At 40.1% G+C, this 19,620-nt stretch overlaps 1 protein-coding gene across 1 annotated transcript in view; it reads right to left on the minus strand.

Moving 5' to 3' along the window:
- Positions 1-19,620, minus strand: part of LOC131253337 (chlorophyll synthase, chloroplastic) — an 84,978-nt gene that overhangs the window by 53,144 nt on the left and 12,214 nt on the right. The window contains exon 4 of the mRNA XM_058254307.1: positions 9,352-9,439. Within this exon, the coding sequence (XP_058110290.1) occupies positions 9,352-9,439 (88 nt within the window). The remainder of the gene's footprint in view (positions 1-9,351; positions 9,440-19,620) is intronic.

The raw sequence follows: 19,620 nt of genomic DNA on the forward strand, positions 1-19,620 counted from the left end.
GGGTCAGCTACCTTCACAACATCCATATGAAAACAAATTAAGGTTCTCTTTATAACCTCCTTATGAAACTCCAAAACTAGTTTGAACTCCCTAATAACAACTAAGTAAAGAATCACTCCCTCTATGAGATTGATCTCTACATAGACCTCCTACACCACTTTAAGCATCCTCAATGCCATTCACCATTGGGACAGAAAACATGATGCAAAAGCATAGCAGCTAGAATGCAGCTCAATGATTTAATGAGCAACATGAATAGTAATGCAAGCATCCTAACATCAGTACCCAAAATAAAGCACAGATCTCGTCCTTCTTGGAAAGATACGCTTGGAGACTTGCCAGTCCATTGCATTTCAAATATCAAGATGAGCGCCAAGGTGTTTGGTAATGGTAACGGTGCCCATAACGACCAGCCTTATGGCCACTACAATAACGGTTGAAATGTTTTTTTAAGAAAAATGTGAAAAAAATTAAAATTAAAATTTTCATAATAATGGGAGCATCCCAAATATGCATTATTTTGTAGTTTTGGACATGTATAAGATTGTGTAACGGCCCGTTCTTCAGTAAGAATGTTGTCTCGGGCTGCTTGATGATACTATTAATCTGAAAGGCTGAGATTGACATTAAAACTCCTATATCTAATATTCTAAATGTCTAATTAAGAAAAGTTTGAGAGATCTGAAGTTATTTACGATGATTTAGAGCTTAAAGGAGACAAGTCCCAGCAGCCAAGATCATGAAGAAACAAAGTCAGGAAGTTCAGAGAATCAGAAGATCAAAATTGTCAGAAAACAGGGCAGTTCAGTCGATCGAGCAAAGGTTCAATCGATCGAGTAAATCATCCAGCGATCTCAATCGATCGGGTATTGTATCGAAGAAACTCCAAATTTCTACTAAAACTCGCTGGATAAATTTCGCTATGTTCAATCGATCGAGGATGTGAGTTCGATCGATGGACAATTAACAGAATTTTGAAAGACGATGGACATTTTTGAGCTAGTTTGATTTAATCGATGACTAAGTTTGATGGATCGAAGGGAGTTTGGTCGATCGATCGATGCTTAGATCAACGGTGGCGGTGACTGCGAAGTTACGCAATTTTTCAAGGGCTGTGCGAAAGTGTGGGTTTCTAATCTATAAATAGGGTTGTTTAGTACGTGTTTAAGCATGCTCTAAGGTTTGGAGAGAGAGAGAGAGAGAGAGCTTGGAGGAGTGCCAACAACGTCCTCTCACTTTTATTTTCTAGAGATAGCTATGTCTAACTAATCTCTTAGCTAAGGCTAAGGGGTGAAGCTTCTAATTAGTTTCAATGTTTTAGTTTATTCATTCATACATTGGATTGATTGATGATTATTTAATTGAGTTTGATTTTAATTTACTATATAAAGTTTAAGGTTGTTTATTTCTGGATCCATTGTGAACTCCGGGTACATCAGATACTTTGAAGTGCAATTGCTTAGCTTGAGTAGATAAGGAATTGGTCTATAAAATTCTTTGATCTATTGTAGACTCCAGGCATAATAGACGCTTTGAATTCCCCGCGATCAATTAATAAGTGCTTTATGAGAGAATCATTCAATTAAATTCATACCTTATTGGATGTTTATGATTGGTTTAACAGAATTATCTTCCGATTAGAACAAATTGAAAATTAGTTCTAGTTGCGTTATAGAATATGAATCAATGAATTAGATGTTGTGATTGCTAGAAGTGGATCCCTGGATTCTTGGTTGTTTCTATCTATTGTTTATCCATTTTCTTAATTCGTTGGAATCATTAATCTTAGACTTAATTTTAGACTAGGTTTATTTGTGTTCTCACATTCCCTGTGAATCGACCTTGGTCTCACCAAGATATTACTACATCGTAGCCCCACACTTGGGGTTGGTAAACAATACAAGAGAACCCACATCAGCCCAACACTATTCATCCAAATTTTATATTAAGTTTTTTACTCAAATTTCATGAGAAAATTGATGTAAAATGATCAGGAATATGCATTAGTGGGATGAAATCCCACATATTACATGAATTTTGGGCTGTCTGGGGGCCATTTGAGTGTGTACCCAAATCGTCTCGACACTATTCCTCCGAATTTTATATTAATTTTTCTCAAAATTCTTTAGGAAATGGTGTAAAATAATCAAGGATGTTCATTAGTGGGATGAATCCCATGGATTGCATGAATTTCGGACCATTTTGGGGCCACGGGAGTGTACCCAACTTGGCCCAACACCATTTCATCCTAAAATTATATGAATTTTTCTTCAAATTTCTTGAGGAAAATTGTGTAAAATGATTAGGGTTGTGCATCAGTGTGATGACTCCCAAAGATTGCGTAAATTTTGAACCATTTAGAGACCATTTCAGTGTATACAAATCAGCCCAAGACTACTCATCCCAATTTTATATTAATTTTTCCTCAAATTTCTTAAAGGAAATATGCATTAGTGGAATAAATCCCACAAATTGCATGAATTTAGGGGTGTTTTTAGGGCATTCGAGAGTAGTACCCAAATTGGCCCAACACTATTTATGCAACAAATTGGATGACAATGTTTTAAATAATGCATAGTGCATAGCGTAGCATTCAATCCTCCATGGCATGTAGCTTACTTCTATTTTTTAATTAAAATAATAGATAAATATGGTAAATAGTATAACTACATTTAAAAAATAGCAATAAAAAATAAAATAAGGCCTAGAAAAAAATATGCTCCATTTTTAAAGTGAAAGAATGTTAAAAACAAGTTATTAAAAGCCAACTCACCTATGCTCAATCTAAAACAAATCAATTTTTTTGAAAGGTTAAAACAAATCACATTAATAAGTAAAAAATCAACCAAATGTACGGAATTCTTTTTTGCAGATTTAGTGAAAATAAAAAATGAGAAGTGGCCAAGTATCACTAAATGATTAAACATAGAGAAGTTGTGTAACTAACTGTGGGACTGGATGGGTTGGATACCAGACGACAGAATAGAAAACAATGCAAAGCCACCATAAAGGGGAAAAAATAGGCACACCCATCCAACCATCACATGGGCCACAGCATAGAAAACAATGCACAACCACTTAAAAAGCACCAAAATGGTGTGATGGCCCACATGATGACTGATAAGTTGGACGGCATGCCATACACACCATAGTAGGCCACACACAACAAATGGTTGTAGAACAGGCTTATTATATGATGTTGCATAGGATCTGACCTCCCCAAAAAAAACTGAAAAAACTGAAAAAAGGTCCACCCCCCCCCCCCCCCCCCCCAAGCAAAGCCACAAGAAGTAGCCGCGACATAATCTTGCCTTCTTTCCTAACTCCTCCCCCATGCCAAGCCCATAAGAAGTCTTCTATGGACTCCGACATCACCCACGATGTACCAAATAAAGAAAGGAATGTGGCCCACACCTCCTTGGCAAAGGCGTAATGAATGAAAAGTGGGTTTATTGATTCAGCGTCTTTCATCACATAGGACATACACTGATGAGCGTCATAGATATTTTTTGGAGATCGTTGACTATTAGCACTTTCTTCCTTCCCACGAGCCAAGCAAACACTGCAACCTTGGGGGGATCTCCATTGAATTAGGAGAATGAAGTTATGGGCTTTTGAGCTTAGGATGTCAGAATTCGAATCAACTTATACAAGGATTTGACCAAGAACCAACCCAAAGGACCATATTTCCCAACAATCAGTGCTTTAAATAGCGTTCATAGCATAGCAGTAACATACACTATGTAGCATAGCGTAGCTGTAGCACTACGTAGTGTACATAAATAGCATAAATCCCTTGTAGCGTATGCTATAGGGGTTGTAGCGTACACTACAACTGCGTAGCATGTGGCATATGCTACAATGTTTTTTTTTTAGTTTTGTTTATATTAAATGGTTTACAACTCACATTTTAAAAAACCGTAAAATGTAAAGTTAAAACCAAACGTTTCTTTGTTGATTTTCACTTATAATGGTGGTGCTTTTTCTTTTTCTTTTCTTTTTTTCTTTTTTCTTTTTTCTTTTTTTTTGTGAAGGATGCTTATATTAAAAGAAAACAGAACAGAAAACAGAGACCCGAGATGGGCAGCTACAAAAAGAAAAAGAAAAGGAAAGCAACAAACCTAGAAAAAACCTAAGCAACAAAGAAAAGAAAGAGGAAACGAAAAAGAAAAACCTAGAAAAGCTAAGCTACACAAGACAAGAACAAAACAAAGCTAGATCCAAACCACAACCTTGAGAAGGAGGCTCTAATCCAATAGCTTGGAAATGAGCGAGTTGTCTTTGAAAGAGACAGATAAACCATTCTCTAACTTCTCTGAATATTTTTTTTTTTTTTACACACTCACACCATAGTGGGATTTCGCCACCTATGGATACTCGAACCCTTGACCGGGTGTTGAAACTCCTAGGAGTCTACCACCAGAGCAAGTGTAAGGATCCTAACTTCTCTGAATATGAAAGCAGCATCAGCAGCCAGCGAGTTGAAGGACTTATGGAAGCATTGAAGGTTTCTTTCACACCAGATAGCCCACAGGATGCTAGACCGAAAAGCCTCCACAATGATTTGGTATCTTTGTCAAGGCCTGGAGAGTGCCAGGCATGTAAGAATAAGGGAATGCAATCAGAAGGGACCTAGTTCACCGAGAACTTAGTGCAGAAAACACTCCATATCACCGATGGGAAGGTGTAGTGGATAAAGAGGTGAGGGATGGATTTTGCATATCTAAGGCAAAGAGGACAAACATTAGGGGGTATCATTCCTCACCTCTGAAGGTTGTTTGTGGTCAATGTTCTTCCCCTAGCTAACAGTCAAGTGAAAGCAGCAACTTTCGAAAGGGCCTTGTATTTCCAATAGAACGATGAGAAAGGTTGAGCTTCATGGTTGGAGGAGGGCGAGGTGTCATAGGACTTTGTTATGAAGTTCCCTAAAGGGGTAAGAAGCCAATGGAGGTTGTCCACTTGATCAGAAAAGGTTTGAATCCCCTGCAAAAGGAGGGCAAAAATGGTGGTTTGTTTGTTAAATTTGGTGTTAAACTCACATGTTAAAAGAAAAGGGTTTCGAAAGAGGATTTTTTTTAAACCCCTCTTTCGAACCCTACGTGCGATGTCAGCCTCCCCTCTAGTTCTTCGATTCTCTCGATCCAAAAGGCAATTGAAGGGTAGACTTCAGCCGATCAATCTACCTTGCAAGAAGGTCCATTTGCTGTATTCAAGAGCATTGGAGCTTAAATGAAGGAGAAAATCAAATTTCCCCCTTTTTCGCATTCGTACAGCTACGAAGCTCCAATTTTCAAATTTTCGATTGATTGAATCTCTTCTTAAGCTTGTAAGAGGTATGTTCTTGCCTCTTAATGAGTCCATTTTCATTTTGAATGAAGATTAATTGGTTCTTTTGGGATTTTTTCAATTTTTTTCATTCTAGGATACCAGTTACTGTGCAATATTGTAGGATAGGGGTTGCTATCCATTTTTTTCATTTTATTTTCCATTTCTTTTAGGGCCTATTGTGGAATGTGTATCACACATTAGGGGTTGCCATACAATTGTTTCCTTTTTTTTCTTTTTTTATTTTTAGGTGGCCTGCTCTGGTGTTTTTATGGGTGATTGTGCATTGTTTCCTATGGTGTGGCCCACTATGTGTATGGATGGTACATTGTTTTCTATGGTATGGCCCATGTGGGGCCCATTATGGTGTTTGTATGGGTGGCTATGCAATGTTTTCTATGGTGTAGCCCATGTGGGGCTATCCGTGGTATGTGGGTGGTTGTGCATTGTTTTCTATGGTGTTATGGCCCATTGAAAAAATGAATCACTTTTAGGCATATGTGTGTGTGTGCGCGCGCACGCTTTTTCCTTACTATTTATTATATTTTTCATGTTTTTTAATTTATTTATTTTTAAATAGAAGTATTATGTAGCTTACGCTACAAAGGGCTTAACGCTATGCAACACGCCACTGTGATTTAAAACACTGCCAACAATCAAGTCTTCCTCTCGTAAGGAAGGATGATAATGTTACAGTTGGCACAAGAGTTACAGGAGGTCTTCTAATTCTTTCTCCGAGAGATCACTCTGGCATGGAGAAGACCTGACCGTAGTATCTCCTTGCTTGGACACAGCGAGAAACTGAAATATCCCTTGTCGGAGGTAATAGAACTGGTTTTGAAAAGAGGACTCAAAGAGGTACATCCCTACACCATCAACCCTACCAAAACTAAATGCGATTCCTATCTCCCAAAGAGAAAGCCACCCCTTCTTCCACCTTCCCAGATACCAAGGACACCCCCTCCAAAAAGTTAACATTCGATAATGTGAAGACGCCTTAGTCTAGCAGCCTCTTTTTTTTACTCCATATTTATTTATAATCAACTCTCTCCAACGCTTTCCTTCCTCAGAGGTAAATCTCCATGACCATTTCTCAAGCAAGGCCAAATTCATAGCCCCCAATGGTTTGCAAACCTCTTCCCACCTAACAAGGTGCAACTTCTATTTCTCCTCCGATGCACTCGAAAGGAAATCCCAATGAAACTTCTCCAATTTATCCAAGACAAACTTGTGGTTTTGGTTTATATAGTTATGTCACCAACTCATCATTACTAATATAATCTTATTTATATTTTTTTAGAGGTTATAATCTTATTTATATTGATATTAGATATTCGGAAAATTAAATATAGGAGTTTTAGAGTCAGTCCCATCCTCTCAGGTTAATAATACGATGAAGTAACCCGAGCAGTAAGCAACAAATCATATTTCTAACTTACAAGGGTAATCAAACACATCTCCCATATTTCTAACTGAAAACTTTACTACTGTAAAACTTAACAGCAAAAACTATCTCGAAAAAAAGATTTCTTTACATATCGAGGAGTAGAACATGTCTCAAAAAACAATGTACATCTAATGCACGTCTTAAGGTGACAGAATCAACTCCCAACATGTAGTCCAGCAAATTATTCCAGTTTACAGCTCATAGCTACCCAACACTCTTGGGTTGAAGCCCTCACACTCTTCTCTATCCCTTGTTAGATGGAAACAGAGACAAAGGAGCACTCTCATCCACTCCTCACAGCACTAGCACAGAGGTCTACTTGTCCTCAAATGAAGCATAGAGACTTTCCCTTCTTCTTCCGCTCCCAACTCTTGGATTATCAGTCTTCTTTTGGACATAACTCCATCCATCCTTCGGAACATAATCGAAGGGATAATTTGTGATGCGATGGCACTATTGAGAATATTATGCATTGAGATCTCTTTTCTAGACTCCGTATTGAGATCTCTTTTCTAGACTCCCTAGGTTTTCTAGAACCTAACTGGATGTGGGCTTAGAGGCCTATAATTTTGTATCCATTCTTTCATTGAGAGAATACAAACCTCTTTTTCTTATATGAGCATGGGACCCCCAGTAATGTAGGGGCATTTCACACCGAGCTCGAGTGGGGTAGCCCGTGGGATGCGGGGACACACTCGGGGTGGGCGGCCCATGTGATTTGGGGCCCACGAGCCCACGAGGGGGGTTCGGCCGAGGTCCTAACCCATGAGATACGGGGCCTGGGCTATGAGATAAATGGATTGATTCGCCATGCTCTAACAGTTCAAGCTTTTAAAGCAAGTCGTTAATTGTCCTGCATCAAATTGGTATCAGAGCGGGAGGTCTCGTGTTCAAGACTCCTCACTGGGGGTGATTAATGCAGGGGCATTTTCACACCGGGCTCGAGTGGGGTAGCCCATGGGATGCGGAGACACACTCGGGGTGGGTGACCCATGTGATTTGGGGCCCACGGGGGAGGTCTCGTGTTCGAGACTCCTCACCGGGGGTGATTAATGCAGGGGCATTTCACACTGGGCTCGAGTGGGGTAGCCCGTGGGATGCGGGGACACACTCGGGGTGGGCAGCCCATGTGATTTGGGGCCCACGAACCCATGAGGGGGGTTCGGCCAAGGTCCAACTCATGAGATGTGGGGCCTGGGCTATGAGATAAAGGGATTGATTCGCCATGCTCTAACAGTTCGAGCTTTAGGGACCTATATTGTAGAAAACAAGAAAAAGTGAGTCCACATGGGACAGAGAAGATATTAACAACCCGTATCTAATCCGTGCATCCCCATCATACCATTCCCAACTAATTGGTGTTGGTTACAAGAAAATTTTTTTTTTTTTTCTGACATTTTACTCTATCAAGGACAGTCAGATAACTCAGATTTTCAGGATTCATTTGAAAAAGTTGAGGCCAAATGTTAACGTCAACTGCCAACATGACAAAACCCTCTATCTGTATGTGCAACCCCGGCATGAACCCACAATTGACATTCACAAAACGCTGATTAAAGATTCTAATGAGAAAACACTTCAAGCCATTAATTTGATTGCAAAGATCCTACTCCATTTATTGGATAATCCAAAGTTGAACACCTACCAAACAACAATGTGAACAGTGGTGGATATGGATTGTGGCAATGGATTGGCAATATAAGAACGAGAGATGGGCAGAAAGATAGATATTTTGATAAATGAAAAATCAAAAATAAAAAATGAGGGTACCCTCTTATCCTGACTAAAAGTATAGATATGCAGCTCTATAATCAATAGTTGGGAATGGCCTTTGGTTGAAGATTCACTTTTAGGACTGTTTTCAGGGTACCCAGCACTAATGCATCAAAGTATATTGGTGTAGACATTTCATCTTTCCTTCTTTTTCTTTTTCTTTTTTTTTTTTCTTTTTTTTTTTTAAAAAATTGCAGAGAAAAAATATAGATATGCAGCACTTCCATCAAGTGGGGCATGTGGTTCGGCAATACAAATAATTGATCTCATTGACCCCACCATGGATTGGGGATGCTGCAAAGTTGTAAGATGCTAGCCACCCTATCAATAGCCTTTCTTCCAATTGTTGAGTTAGTTTCTCCTAGTCATCTATTTAGTTTCCAGTCCACTGATTGAAAGTTAAGATCTTCCAACCTGGGAGATTTTCGAAGCATCCACTATTCATGATGAGACCCATAAGATTAACCAACTAGATCATCAAAAAATGTTCCCCACTTGTAGAATCAGTGCATCAAGAGACTATTCATGACCTAATGCATCAGAAACTCCATTTTAATTTTAAAACACTTTCATGTGTATTAAAATTCTAATTGTACACAATCAGTGAAGGTAGAAAATAGAAATGCAGCAGGTATTTTCCTAGTAATACTGAGATCACAAGCTTCACCCTCCCTAGTAATGTGAAATGCAACTTCAATGCACAATCTCTAGAAGGTTAACATATTCGAAAATGATAATAGAGATGATGCAAATACTCTCCAACCATTTGCTACAACTAACGGCAGAATAATGGGGAAAAATGTTACCAGATGCAGCAGCTCCACAAACCACTCCCCAAACCAAAGGAGGCCAAGTTACAGGCTTTGTAAGCTGAAGGCGTATCTTCCATTTATCCTACACACACGTACACGCACATACACACCAAAAAAATAAATAAACAATAAAAAATCTCACAATGAACCTCAAATGTAGTACTTAAAATCAGTGTATCCCAATTGACTCTTGTATCACTTTGCTTTGCAAGGAAGCCAAGATCATCATTTCAGTGTGTGTGTGTGTGTGTGTGTGTGTGTGTGTGTAGATGGATAGATAGGTAGTATTAATTATACCTGGAAAAGGAAGTGTTTTTCAACCAATCATGCACAATCCAACTCAATCTTTGAGCACAACATATCTCATACGATAATGTTGAGAAATAGAGAAGTAGATATTTAAGGGATTTAAGAGAACAGTCGTACTTCTGAAAATTACTAAAGAAGAGTCACATGTATGTGGGTTCTTAGGTTTTAACCTATAAAGAAGAAGAGGTCTGGAGAGAAAAAAAGGGGGAGGCTAATTAAAGCTACGTGACTCTACCTGTGACCAATGTTCAAAATATCAGTATCGCACCATATATCGCACCCTTGAGATACAGATACGTATCGATTATCGCACGGGATATATCGTTTGTATCGCATAATTTATCGCACTTTTTGGGAAACATAGGGAAACATTGGGAAAATGGTTGAATTTTTTAATGAAACTTTGGGGATTGTTAAAAAAAGCCCTTAATACACACTTTTAAATCATAAAATCTCAAAAAAAAAATGCACATAATAAATTTCCTTTGTATAAGGTCTTAAGCTATGCGTTGTTTAACTGAACTAATACAACTATATTTAAATTGAATGCATGATATTTATAAATATATCAAAGTCATGTATGAAAACACAACCAATTTATTGAAAAGCAAAAGAAGAAGTAAAAAAATTAAGAAATATACATATCAATGATGAGGATTAGTTGTGGCCTAGACCCACATAGAGTTGCGCGGTGGCTCGTAATCATCGTCTCCATCTCAATGGGGCTGAGAATAGTACTGTTGTTCCACAAATCGACAATATTGTGCCTAGGTCGTAGTAGAGTGATACCAGTTAAAATACTCTCTGACATAACGCTGGTACTCATCCTCACCGAACTAAATCAATATGCACATCCATGGGTACTGTATAATCGTCACAATCTGTAACTGATAGAGATCTGGGAAGGGCACATATAAAGCTCCCTGGTATCCATATTGCTGGCCATATCCATGATGCTACTCATATCCCTGCCCATATGCAGAAGTGAACTCCTAACCATGGTTGAAAAATGATGTGCCGTAACTGCTGGAGTCACTCGCCGCATATCCACTCGGTCCATATCCATGCCCATACTGTGGCACAGAACTCGAGCTACTCTCCTGTGTTTGTGATCCGGATTCATGTTGTGGCCTGTAACTCGAGCTCCCCTCCCTCATCCGTGATCCAAATCTAGAGCCACCTCACTTGTCACGAACGCTTTTGTCCCTTATGCATTTTGCCAGCGGCTCCTTCTCAAAATCTAAAAGTCTCTGAGTCTGCTTTTTCTGCACTAGCTTTTGACGCGTGTATGTCTTATTATAAATAAGACGGGGTCGTGGTTCTCTTAGACGAGAACCATGGTTAGGGTCCTGCGTGGAATGATCGAAATTCTCCTCCCCAATAAAAAGGCTAAAAGGCCTCTTATCCTGACTCCCACCCGCGCCACCATCATCCTCGTCGCCATCATCATCATCATCATCATCATCCTTAGTTCCTTACTGTCATCAAAGTCATCGTCACCATTATTACCGCCACCATCACCGGACCCATTCCCCGCATCATTCTCTGACTCAATCTCGTTGTCAGACAATGTCTCCCTGCCACGTGTCCCGCATGATAGTGACTGTCACGGGCTACCCACCGGACTCCTCATCAATGGGTCGAATGTCTAATCAGGAGACCTCTGCTGCTCCACATGTGCGTCAACATCAATCCCCTGTGTCTCTGCTTCTACCGCAACATGTGGCTCTGGTTGCCCATCCGAGGTATCCAAGTCATCTGACATAACTCACTGATAAACTGGGTAATCATCCTCATCCCCAACATATGCATGTTGTCCGACCGTCATCAGGTCCAGTGTGTCTTCCTACGCTTTTCTTCTTCCTTCTGCGCGGAGCAGCCTCTCTCGTAACTTCATATTGTAGTGGCAATACACTAGCTTCTGAAGCTTCTCATACCCTATTCTTTTACGTTTACTTGTGTAAATAAGGGAGAATGTACTCCAATTCCTTTCACAGGGTGACGAAGACACCGCCTATGCAAGCACACGGACAGCCAATCGCTGTAAAACCTTGCAATCAGTCCCAAACATGGACCACCATTCGCCTGCATATCATAAATTTCTTTCATTATTTTAGATTTTCCAAAATAATATGAAATTTATGTTTATTGCATTAACTCACATGCCATCATGGTATTCCTTAACTTCACCGCAGGGTGGCACCCAAACATTCCAACCACATCGCGGAATCTAACAATTTGTTGATGCCGTATAACAACCAGGATAAGTATGAAATGGTTGAGATGAAGATTAGGAGAATGTAAGTGAGGAACATATTTACCTCACTACCAAAGGTGTCTTTCCCCGTACAGTCGGGGAATAAGTGATTGTACACCTCATGTACAACCCTCTTTAATGAATTATCTTCGTAGAGTTTCCGGCTGTAATGGTATTTGGGATTCAGGAAATATGCTGAAAACCAACACCTACACATCAGTACAACCCTCGTTTATTATTACATATAGAAAAAAAAATGTAAATTAAGTACTTACCAGCCTAATGTAGTGGGTGAGAAAGCGTCATTTCCCAACGGTCGTCTATTATTGCATGCACCCACTTATATGCGTTGGGAGCTTTAGCCTGATAGCCTCTTTCATCACTGTATGGATGGATACAACGACCCCATCGACGGATTTGTCTCATTGTCCACCATCCTCAACACCATATAAGTGGGCTCTAGAATACCCAGTACATTACGCACGCGATCCCAGAATGTATTTCTCAACACCAGCTCCTCGATTCTCCAGGTTACTTTTGTCAACCTCCTTTTTCATTCTTCGTAATCATGAGAGGCGAAAAACTCCCGTAACCCATGTCTATGTTTGAGGAGGCTACTTAAGGCGATATAATTTGTGGCGAATCGCGTCGCCCCGGGGCGCACTATATCCCCACCACACCTCTCACGCATCGTGGCTAATAACCAGGTGTGGTTGTATATGAAGTTTGTGATGAGCCGTGCGTCAATAATTACGGTCTTCACCGACGGCCTATCCCCAATTGCCTCTAGCATGAGATCGATGCAATGGGCTATGTAGGGGTCCAATACATATGATAGTTCTTCAAAATATCGTTCCCCGCCTTGACAAATGCACTCCCATTGTCTGTAACAAACTGCACAATGTTTTTCCTCCTAACATCTTGCATGACGTTGTGCATTAGTTTGTAGATGTAGTCACCATCTTAATTTTATTACTCGCATCTATAGACTTTAGGAACATCGCCCGTCCCCTGCAATAGACCATAAAATTTATAACTGACATCTTCGTCGATTCGGTCCAACCGTCACACATGACGGTCCAGCCGTACATCTCCCATGACTGCCTATACGAATCGACATGTCTTCATCTCTGCATGTTCATCATCCAGATAATTCCTCATGATCTCAAAGGTCGTGGGCGGCTGCACACCCTCACCTCCACGCTGCACTTCACTTATCATATTTTTGAAATGCAGGCTTGCGACGGCACTCGCAGGGTTTTGATCGTATATAAAAAACTTTGCTATAAATTTTCCAACTTTCTTCCTCACATCCCTTCCACTAAACATCTCCTTTATTTTCTTTTGTATCCCTCCTGCCTCTTTGTACATCCTCAAATCTGAAGGTAGATTCGGCACCCACACGCTACTACTCCTACCCATGCCCCATAATCTCCCCACCTACTACCCTCCCCTGGTCCACCCCTAACACTCCCACCTGCTCCACTACCCCTTGTCACACTCCCCCCCACGCTCATGGATAGACCTAGGGCTGAAAGTTGGGCGGGTTCAACCCGACCAACCCATGACCAACCCGACATTGGGTTGGGCTTGGGCAGGACGTATAGAGTTTGGTCTCGGGCTTGGGTCATACAAATACCAACCCGATAAAACTTGGGTTGGGCTCGGGTTGAGGTCTCGGGTTGCCCGACCCAACCTAAACCCGATTAATATATAAATTCCTTATAAATTAATTATAGCTGAGTGCGGATCGTCTATGTTGAAGGCACGTGAAATTCCAATGCTGTCGTGTTTCATTAGTCCACTCATTTCTGATTACTCAAGCTAACAAGGTACGCCGGATTTCTCTCTCCCAAATAGATTGCTTGATACACAATACGACTTTTAAAGGAGTATTTATCCTATATTTTAACTTATTTGTTTACAAAAAAAAAAAAAAAGAACTTCTTTACAATAAATAACTATATATATAATTAATAAAATTATAGGTACAAAAAATAAAACATGTATTGAAAATATAATAGACTAATGTAATAATGAAACTATTAGCATATATCTACCCGACCAACCCGGCCAACCCGACCGAGCCCGCTTGGGTTGGGCTTGGGTTGAGAATTCCCAACCCGAGATTGGGTTGGGTTGGGTTAAGGTTGAGGTATAGAAACCTTGGGTTGGGCTAGGGTTGAGCACCAACCCGACCCAACCCAACCCGCCCGACTTTCAGCCCTAGATATACCCTCAAATCTAGGCTTACTCGTGTCCCACCTCCTATCCTGATCCCTCTCCCACTAATCCCGCATGGACTCTTGAACTACGCGTCTATATTTGGGATCATCATCGCCATCGAGATCCATAACATCCTCACCTACATACGGTGGTCGCCCCAACTCCTCCCTAATCTCCTTGTCCCATGCATGTCGTTCATCTTTTGTCTTCACATTTTATTTTTTTCAATATGGCCCTCATCTTTTCTCGCACATCCTGTGAGCACTTGGGCAATCCACAACCCTCCCCCCCCCCAACTCCTTGATACATGGCCACATAAATTATGTACTCCCGAATCGATTATCGGGAGTGGGCCGGCCATATTGCCACCCTTTATCAAGTTGTCTCCCTTCTCTGCCTCCCGACATTTTATGTGTAAAAAAATATTATATAAAACTTGTTAGTTGTTAGGGCCCACATTGGTGCATGTGTTGTATATCCATGCCGCCCATCCATCTTGCCATATTATTTTAAGGAATGATCCTAAAAATGAGAATTATCCAAATCTTAGATGGATAGCATAGATAAAACACATACATCATGGTGGGGCCATAGAGCACAATCCAATATATAGGTCTTCTTTACATTACCAAAAGGTTGGATGGCAATTAAACATAAGTGTTACACCCACTGAAGTGTTACCAGGGTGTCATCTAATCCACTCCCATGTTGTCCATTTAAAATCCACTCCGTCCATCAAGTTCTATCCTAGATGATAGGCAGTGGAGCCAAACATCAGCCAGAAAGACAAATCGGGTGGTCCACACCACAAGTAAACCAAGGGTATGTAATGCCAACCATATGTTTGTGTGGGGGCCCACCATGTTGCGTATCTCCTATCAAATGCATTCATAAGCTATGAACCTCAGGGATAAAGTAAATGACGAAAATAATCCTGGCCCAAAACTCCAATGGGCCACACTGCATGAACTTAGAGGTTTTTAGTCCCAATTATACATTGTTCCCATTGTTGTGGCCAATTGATGTTTTCATCGGCCTAATGTTTCAGCTTGATACTGAATGTAAGGGGTTCTAACCTGATAGATGGGGTGGATTTCACATATACATTGGACCTTGATATAAGGTGGGGTCATGATATAAGGGGTTCTAACCTGATCTGGACTGTTGCTGTTGTTTTTAAGCTGGGGGAGAACAAACATGATACACAGTCCACATGAATGGCCCATGGTACATGATACACGACCCATGGTATATGATTCAATTTGGGGCTTAACCCCTTAAATTGTATGAAAAAACGGATGGATGGCGTGGATGGACCACATACATTCAAGGTAGGCCCAACTGAGTTTACTCAGTACGATAAGATAAGAGCATACTGAGTAACTCAGTACCCAATCCGATTTCATGGTACAATGGGGATGAGATGCGTGGATAGACCACATACATTCAACCCATTAGACGCTTTGTGAGGGCCACCGTGATGTAAAGGTCTTATCCACACCTTCCATTCCTATTTACAGATCATTTTAGGGTATGATACCAAAAATGAGGCAGAACTAAGGCTTAAGTGGGCCACGAAGTGGTGATTGAATGCCCACCAGTAGACACTCATAGGATCCACTGCTTTTTACAATGTGGTCTAGTTGATTTTTGGATGTCTTATTTTTCGGCTCAACTCCTCAAATGAGCTATTCAAGTGGATGGACAGTTTGGATATAACCCATACCTCATGATGGGACCCACAGTGGCCCCTCAGTGGACCTCAGATCCTTTGCCTGTGCGGAGCTCCGAACAGATAGGGGTAGTACATAATCCGCACCTGTATAATACACAGAAGCGGACTGTGTACTGTGTAACTTAGTTAGCCAAGTGTACTGAGTTAACTCTGTGGGACCCACTATGATTTATGTATTTTATCCACTCCCCTCATCCATTTTACTAGATAATTTTAGATCTTTATCTGAAAAATGAAGCACATCCAAAGTTCAGGCGGACCACACCACATGAACAAAAATGAATGAACATCTAACGTTGAAATATTCTTAGGGGCACAGAAGTTTTGGATCAAGATGATATTTGTTTTTTCCCTTCATCCATGTCTTTGTGATCTTATGAACAAGTTGGATGACAAATAAACATCATTGTGGGCCCTAAGAACATATCAACGGTGGAAATCATTATTCCCACTCTTTCCTGTGGTATGGTCCGCTAGATCTTTGGATATGCTACAATTTTGGGCTCAACCTCTAAAATGAGATGGAAAAATGGATAGAGGGCGTGGATAAGCCACACATACATTCAAGATGGGCCCAACAGATTTTATCAGTAGCGTACACTGTACGCTAGTCAATCCGCGTCCGTTTGTACGCATCAAGGTGGTGCGCTGGGATGGTAGGTGGGGTCCACCTTGATGTTTTTAAGTAATCCACTCCATCCATCCGTTTTATGATATCATTTTATGACATACGCCAGAAAATAAGGTGGATCCACACGTCAAGTGGGCCATATGAGAGGGAAATTTGGGGAAAGAGTTTCCTACCATTAAAACCTTCGTGGGCTCCACCTTGATGTTTATATGCCATCGAACCTGTTTATAAGGTCATTCCCACTGGGATGAAGTGAAAACACTGTCCACTTAGCCTCATGCAGGAATCCCAAGTGAGGCCCACTTAAAAATATTTCAACGGTGGTGACTGAATCCCCACTGTTTCCTCTAGTGCGACCCACTTGAGTTTTGAATTCGCCTAGTTTTCAGTCACATGTCCTAAAATGATCTCGGAAAATGAATGGACGGGGTGGATTTCTCACAAACATCAAGGTGGATCCCACCTACCATCCCAGCGGTGCCTGGATGGTTTTAAAAGGGAAAGCAGATTGCGTACCGAGTAACTCAGTACCCTAAGCGTACTGAGTAAACTCTGTGGGACCCACCATAATTCATTACTTTTATCCAATCCGTTCATCCATTTTACTAGATAATTTTTGTGCTTTAGCACAAAAATAAAGCATATCAAAATCTCAAGTGGACCACACCAACAGAAACAATGTGATTTGAACGTTTACGGTTGAAAAGTTCTTGGGGGCCAAAGAAGTTTTCTATCAAGCTGATATTTGATTTTTCCCTTCAGCCATGTCTTTTTGATATTATGAACGGGTTGGATGACAAATAAACATCACTGTAGCCCTCAAAATGGTTTCAACGGTGGAAATAAATACTTACTCTATTTCCCGTGGTATGGTCCACTTGAGTTGTGAATATGCTTCAATTTTGGGCTCAACACCTAAAATGATCCTTAAAAACGGATGGACAGCATGGATAAATCACATGCATCCATGGTGGGCCCCACAGAGTTTACTGAGTACGATAAGAGCTTACTAAGTAACTTGGTACAATATCCAATTTCTTTAAAAGGGATTTAAGCCGATTTTGGGAGGGATTCCGAAACCCCTAGCCAGAAAATCACGCGCCCAAATCACGATTTCCGTCCAAATTGCCTCAAATCGGCCAAAATCACGCCCAAATCTCGGAAAATTTCCGAGTTTTGGGGCTATTTTCTACGAGATTCACTCACCTTCAAGGCTCATGCTGCAACTATTTGATTTTGGGGGGAGCTTTCGATCACAGCCGCTTCTTTCCGATCACAGCCCACCAGCTTCCGATCACAGCCCCCCAGCTTTCGATCACAGCCCACGTCTTTCCAGGTACGAAGTCGAAAGATTGTTTCGAATGATGAATCTACCGATATCCCGCCACTTTTATCGGTGAAATTGGTAGGTGGCTACAGTAGCCCCGTGCATGGGTAGGTGGCAACAGTGCTAAAAGTTCTAATATCATCGATATCACATGATATTCTGTGATGTCGTGAGATATCAACCGATATTCATCGATATCAGGACGATATCGAGCATATTCCTTTTTTTAAAAAAAAAAATTTATGTCTCTCCACTCAATTTCGTATCGCCGGAGTGCGATACCGATAGTATCGATATTACGAACACTGCCTGTGACAAGCAAATGTAGGGATTGCCAATGCATTTGAATGTAGAGCACGGGCCACCTTTTGGATTGAGTTGATTTTTTGTTTAATTCGTTTTTGAGACTCCAAAAGTGTAATGACTTGGATTATTCTTAACCCACCCAATTGTGACCATCGATTGATGTATCAAATCTATCCATTGATTCATGCATGCAAACCTTATCCAACCATCCATTGAACATCATGTACAATCAGCCCAAATCCAATCATCCATTTGTCCATAAATCCAACCATGCACCCATCAAACAGTCCATATGCCAAATCATCAAGTATATTTCTCCCACTTGATTTTTAAAAATTTATCTTTTCTATTTATTTATTTAGTTTTTCTCTTTTTAACTAATTCAATTGCAAATCCCTTTAAATTCTTTTCTCTATTATTAAGGTGACTAACCCAAGATTTTCTTTATTTGCTTATTTTAGTTGTTATTTATTTATTTGTTGCGTTTAATTACCACGCTTCTTAACTATGTCCTTTTAATTATTTTTTTTATTATTTTAGTTGCCTTGCTTGTAATTAGCATGCTTTAATTGGATTTTAATCGTGTTAATAATTCTTTTTATTTTTTTTAGTAATATAATTTTAAGAAAAAATAAATTTTACATTTTATTTTAGAATTTTAGGTTAACATTATTGCAAAAATTCTAAATATAATTTCAAGTTTGGATATAATTTTCCCAATTTTCGGATTTAATACATCGTGCTTCATATTTACCATTTGCGTGGAACTTTGATCATGTGCGGATTGTTTAGGATGATTAGAAATTTTGTTTTTAGTTTTATGAATTATGTACATCATATGTATTATGGATTTGACCAAAGAATAGTGATCATGGAAGGTTTTAGAAATATTTGATTCATGTATTATTAGATTCAACCAAAGAAAAGTGATCATGGAAGGTTTTAAAAATATTTGATCATTTATTATTGAAATCCTGCATCATTGGAATTGTGTTTGGAACACTGGAAAATAGATGGGGCGATCAAGTCCCTTGGGTTGAAAATCCCTAAAGCGTAAATAGGTGAGGCAACTTAGATCCTTCAATCGAGAATTCCAGAAGCCCAATTGGTACCTCTTGGAATCTGCATCATAAACCTTTTGGGCAAGTGAGCATGTACGAATTGTAAAAGGTTGTTGCCAGGTTCAGTGGGGTAGTGGTCTAACCAGCTAACTTATGAATGGGTCCCTTGCCAAGTGCCCTTTGGATGAGTGAGCATGTCACGCAAAAGGTTCATATTGTCAGGCTAGGTGTTATATTGGTTAGGGTATTAGCCAACCGGTGTAAACTGCCCCTGATGTTAAAAAGAATAAACCATACTAACTATTGTGGATTATGACATGTGTTGCTTCCAATCATTCATATCTATTTTTTAATAAATTTACATTGGAAATCCTTGTTTAGTAACATGTTTACTTTTTAAGCTTCACATAA

Source organism: Magnolia sinica, chromosome 8 (genome assembly GCF_029962835.1).
Source record: "Magnolia sinica isolate HGM2019 chromosome 8, MsV1, whole genome shotgun sequence".
Taxonomy (NCBI): Eukaryota; Viridiplantae; Streptophyta; class Magnoliopsida; order Magnoliales; family Magnoliaceae; genus Magnolia; species Magnolia sinica.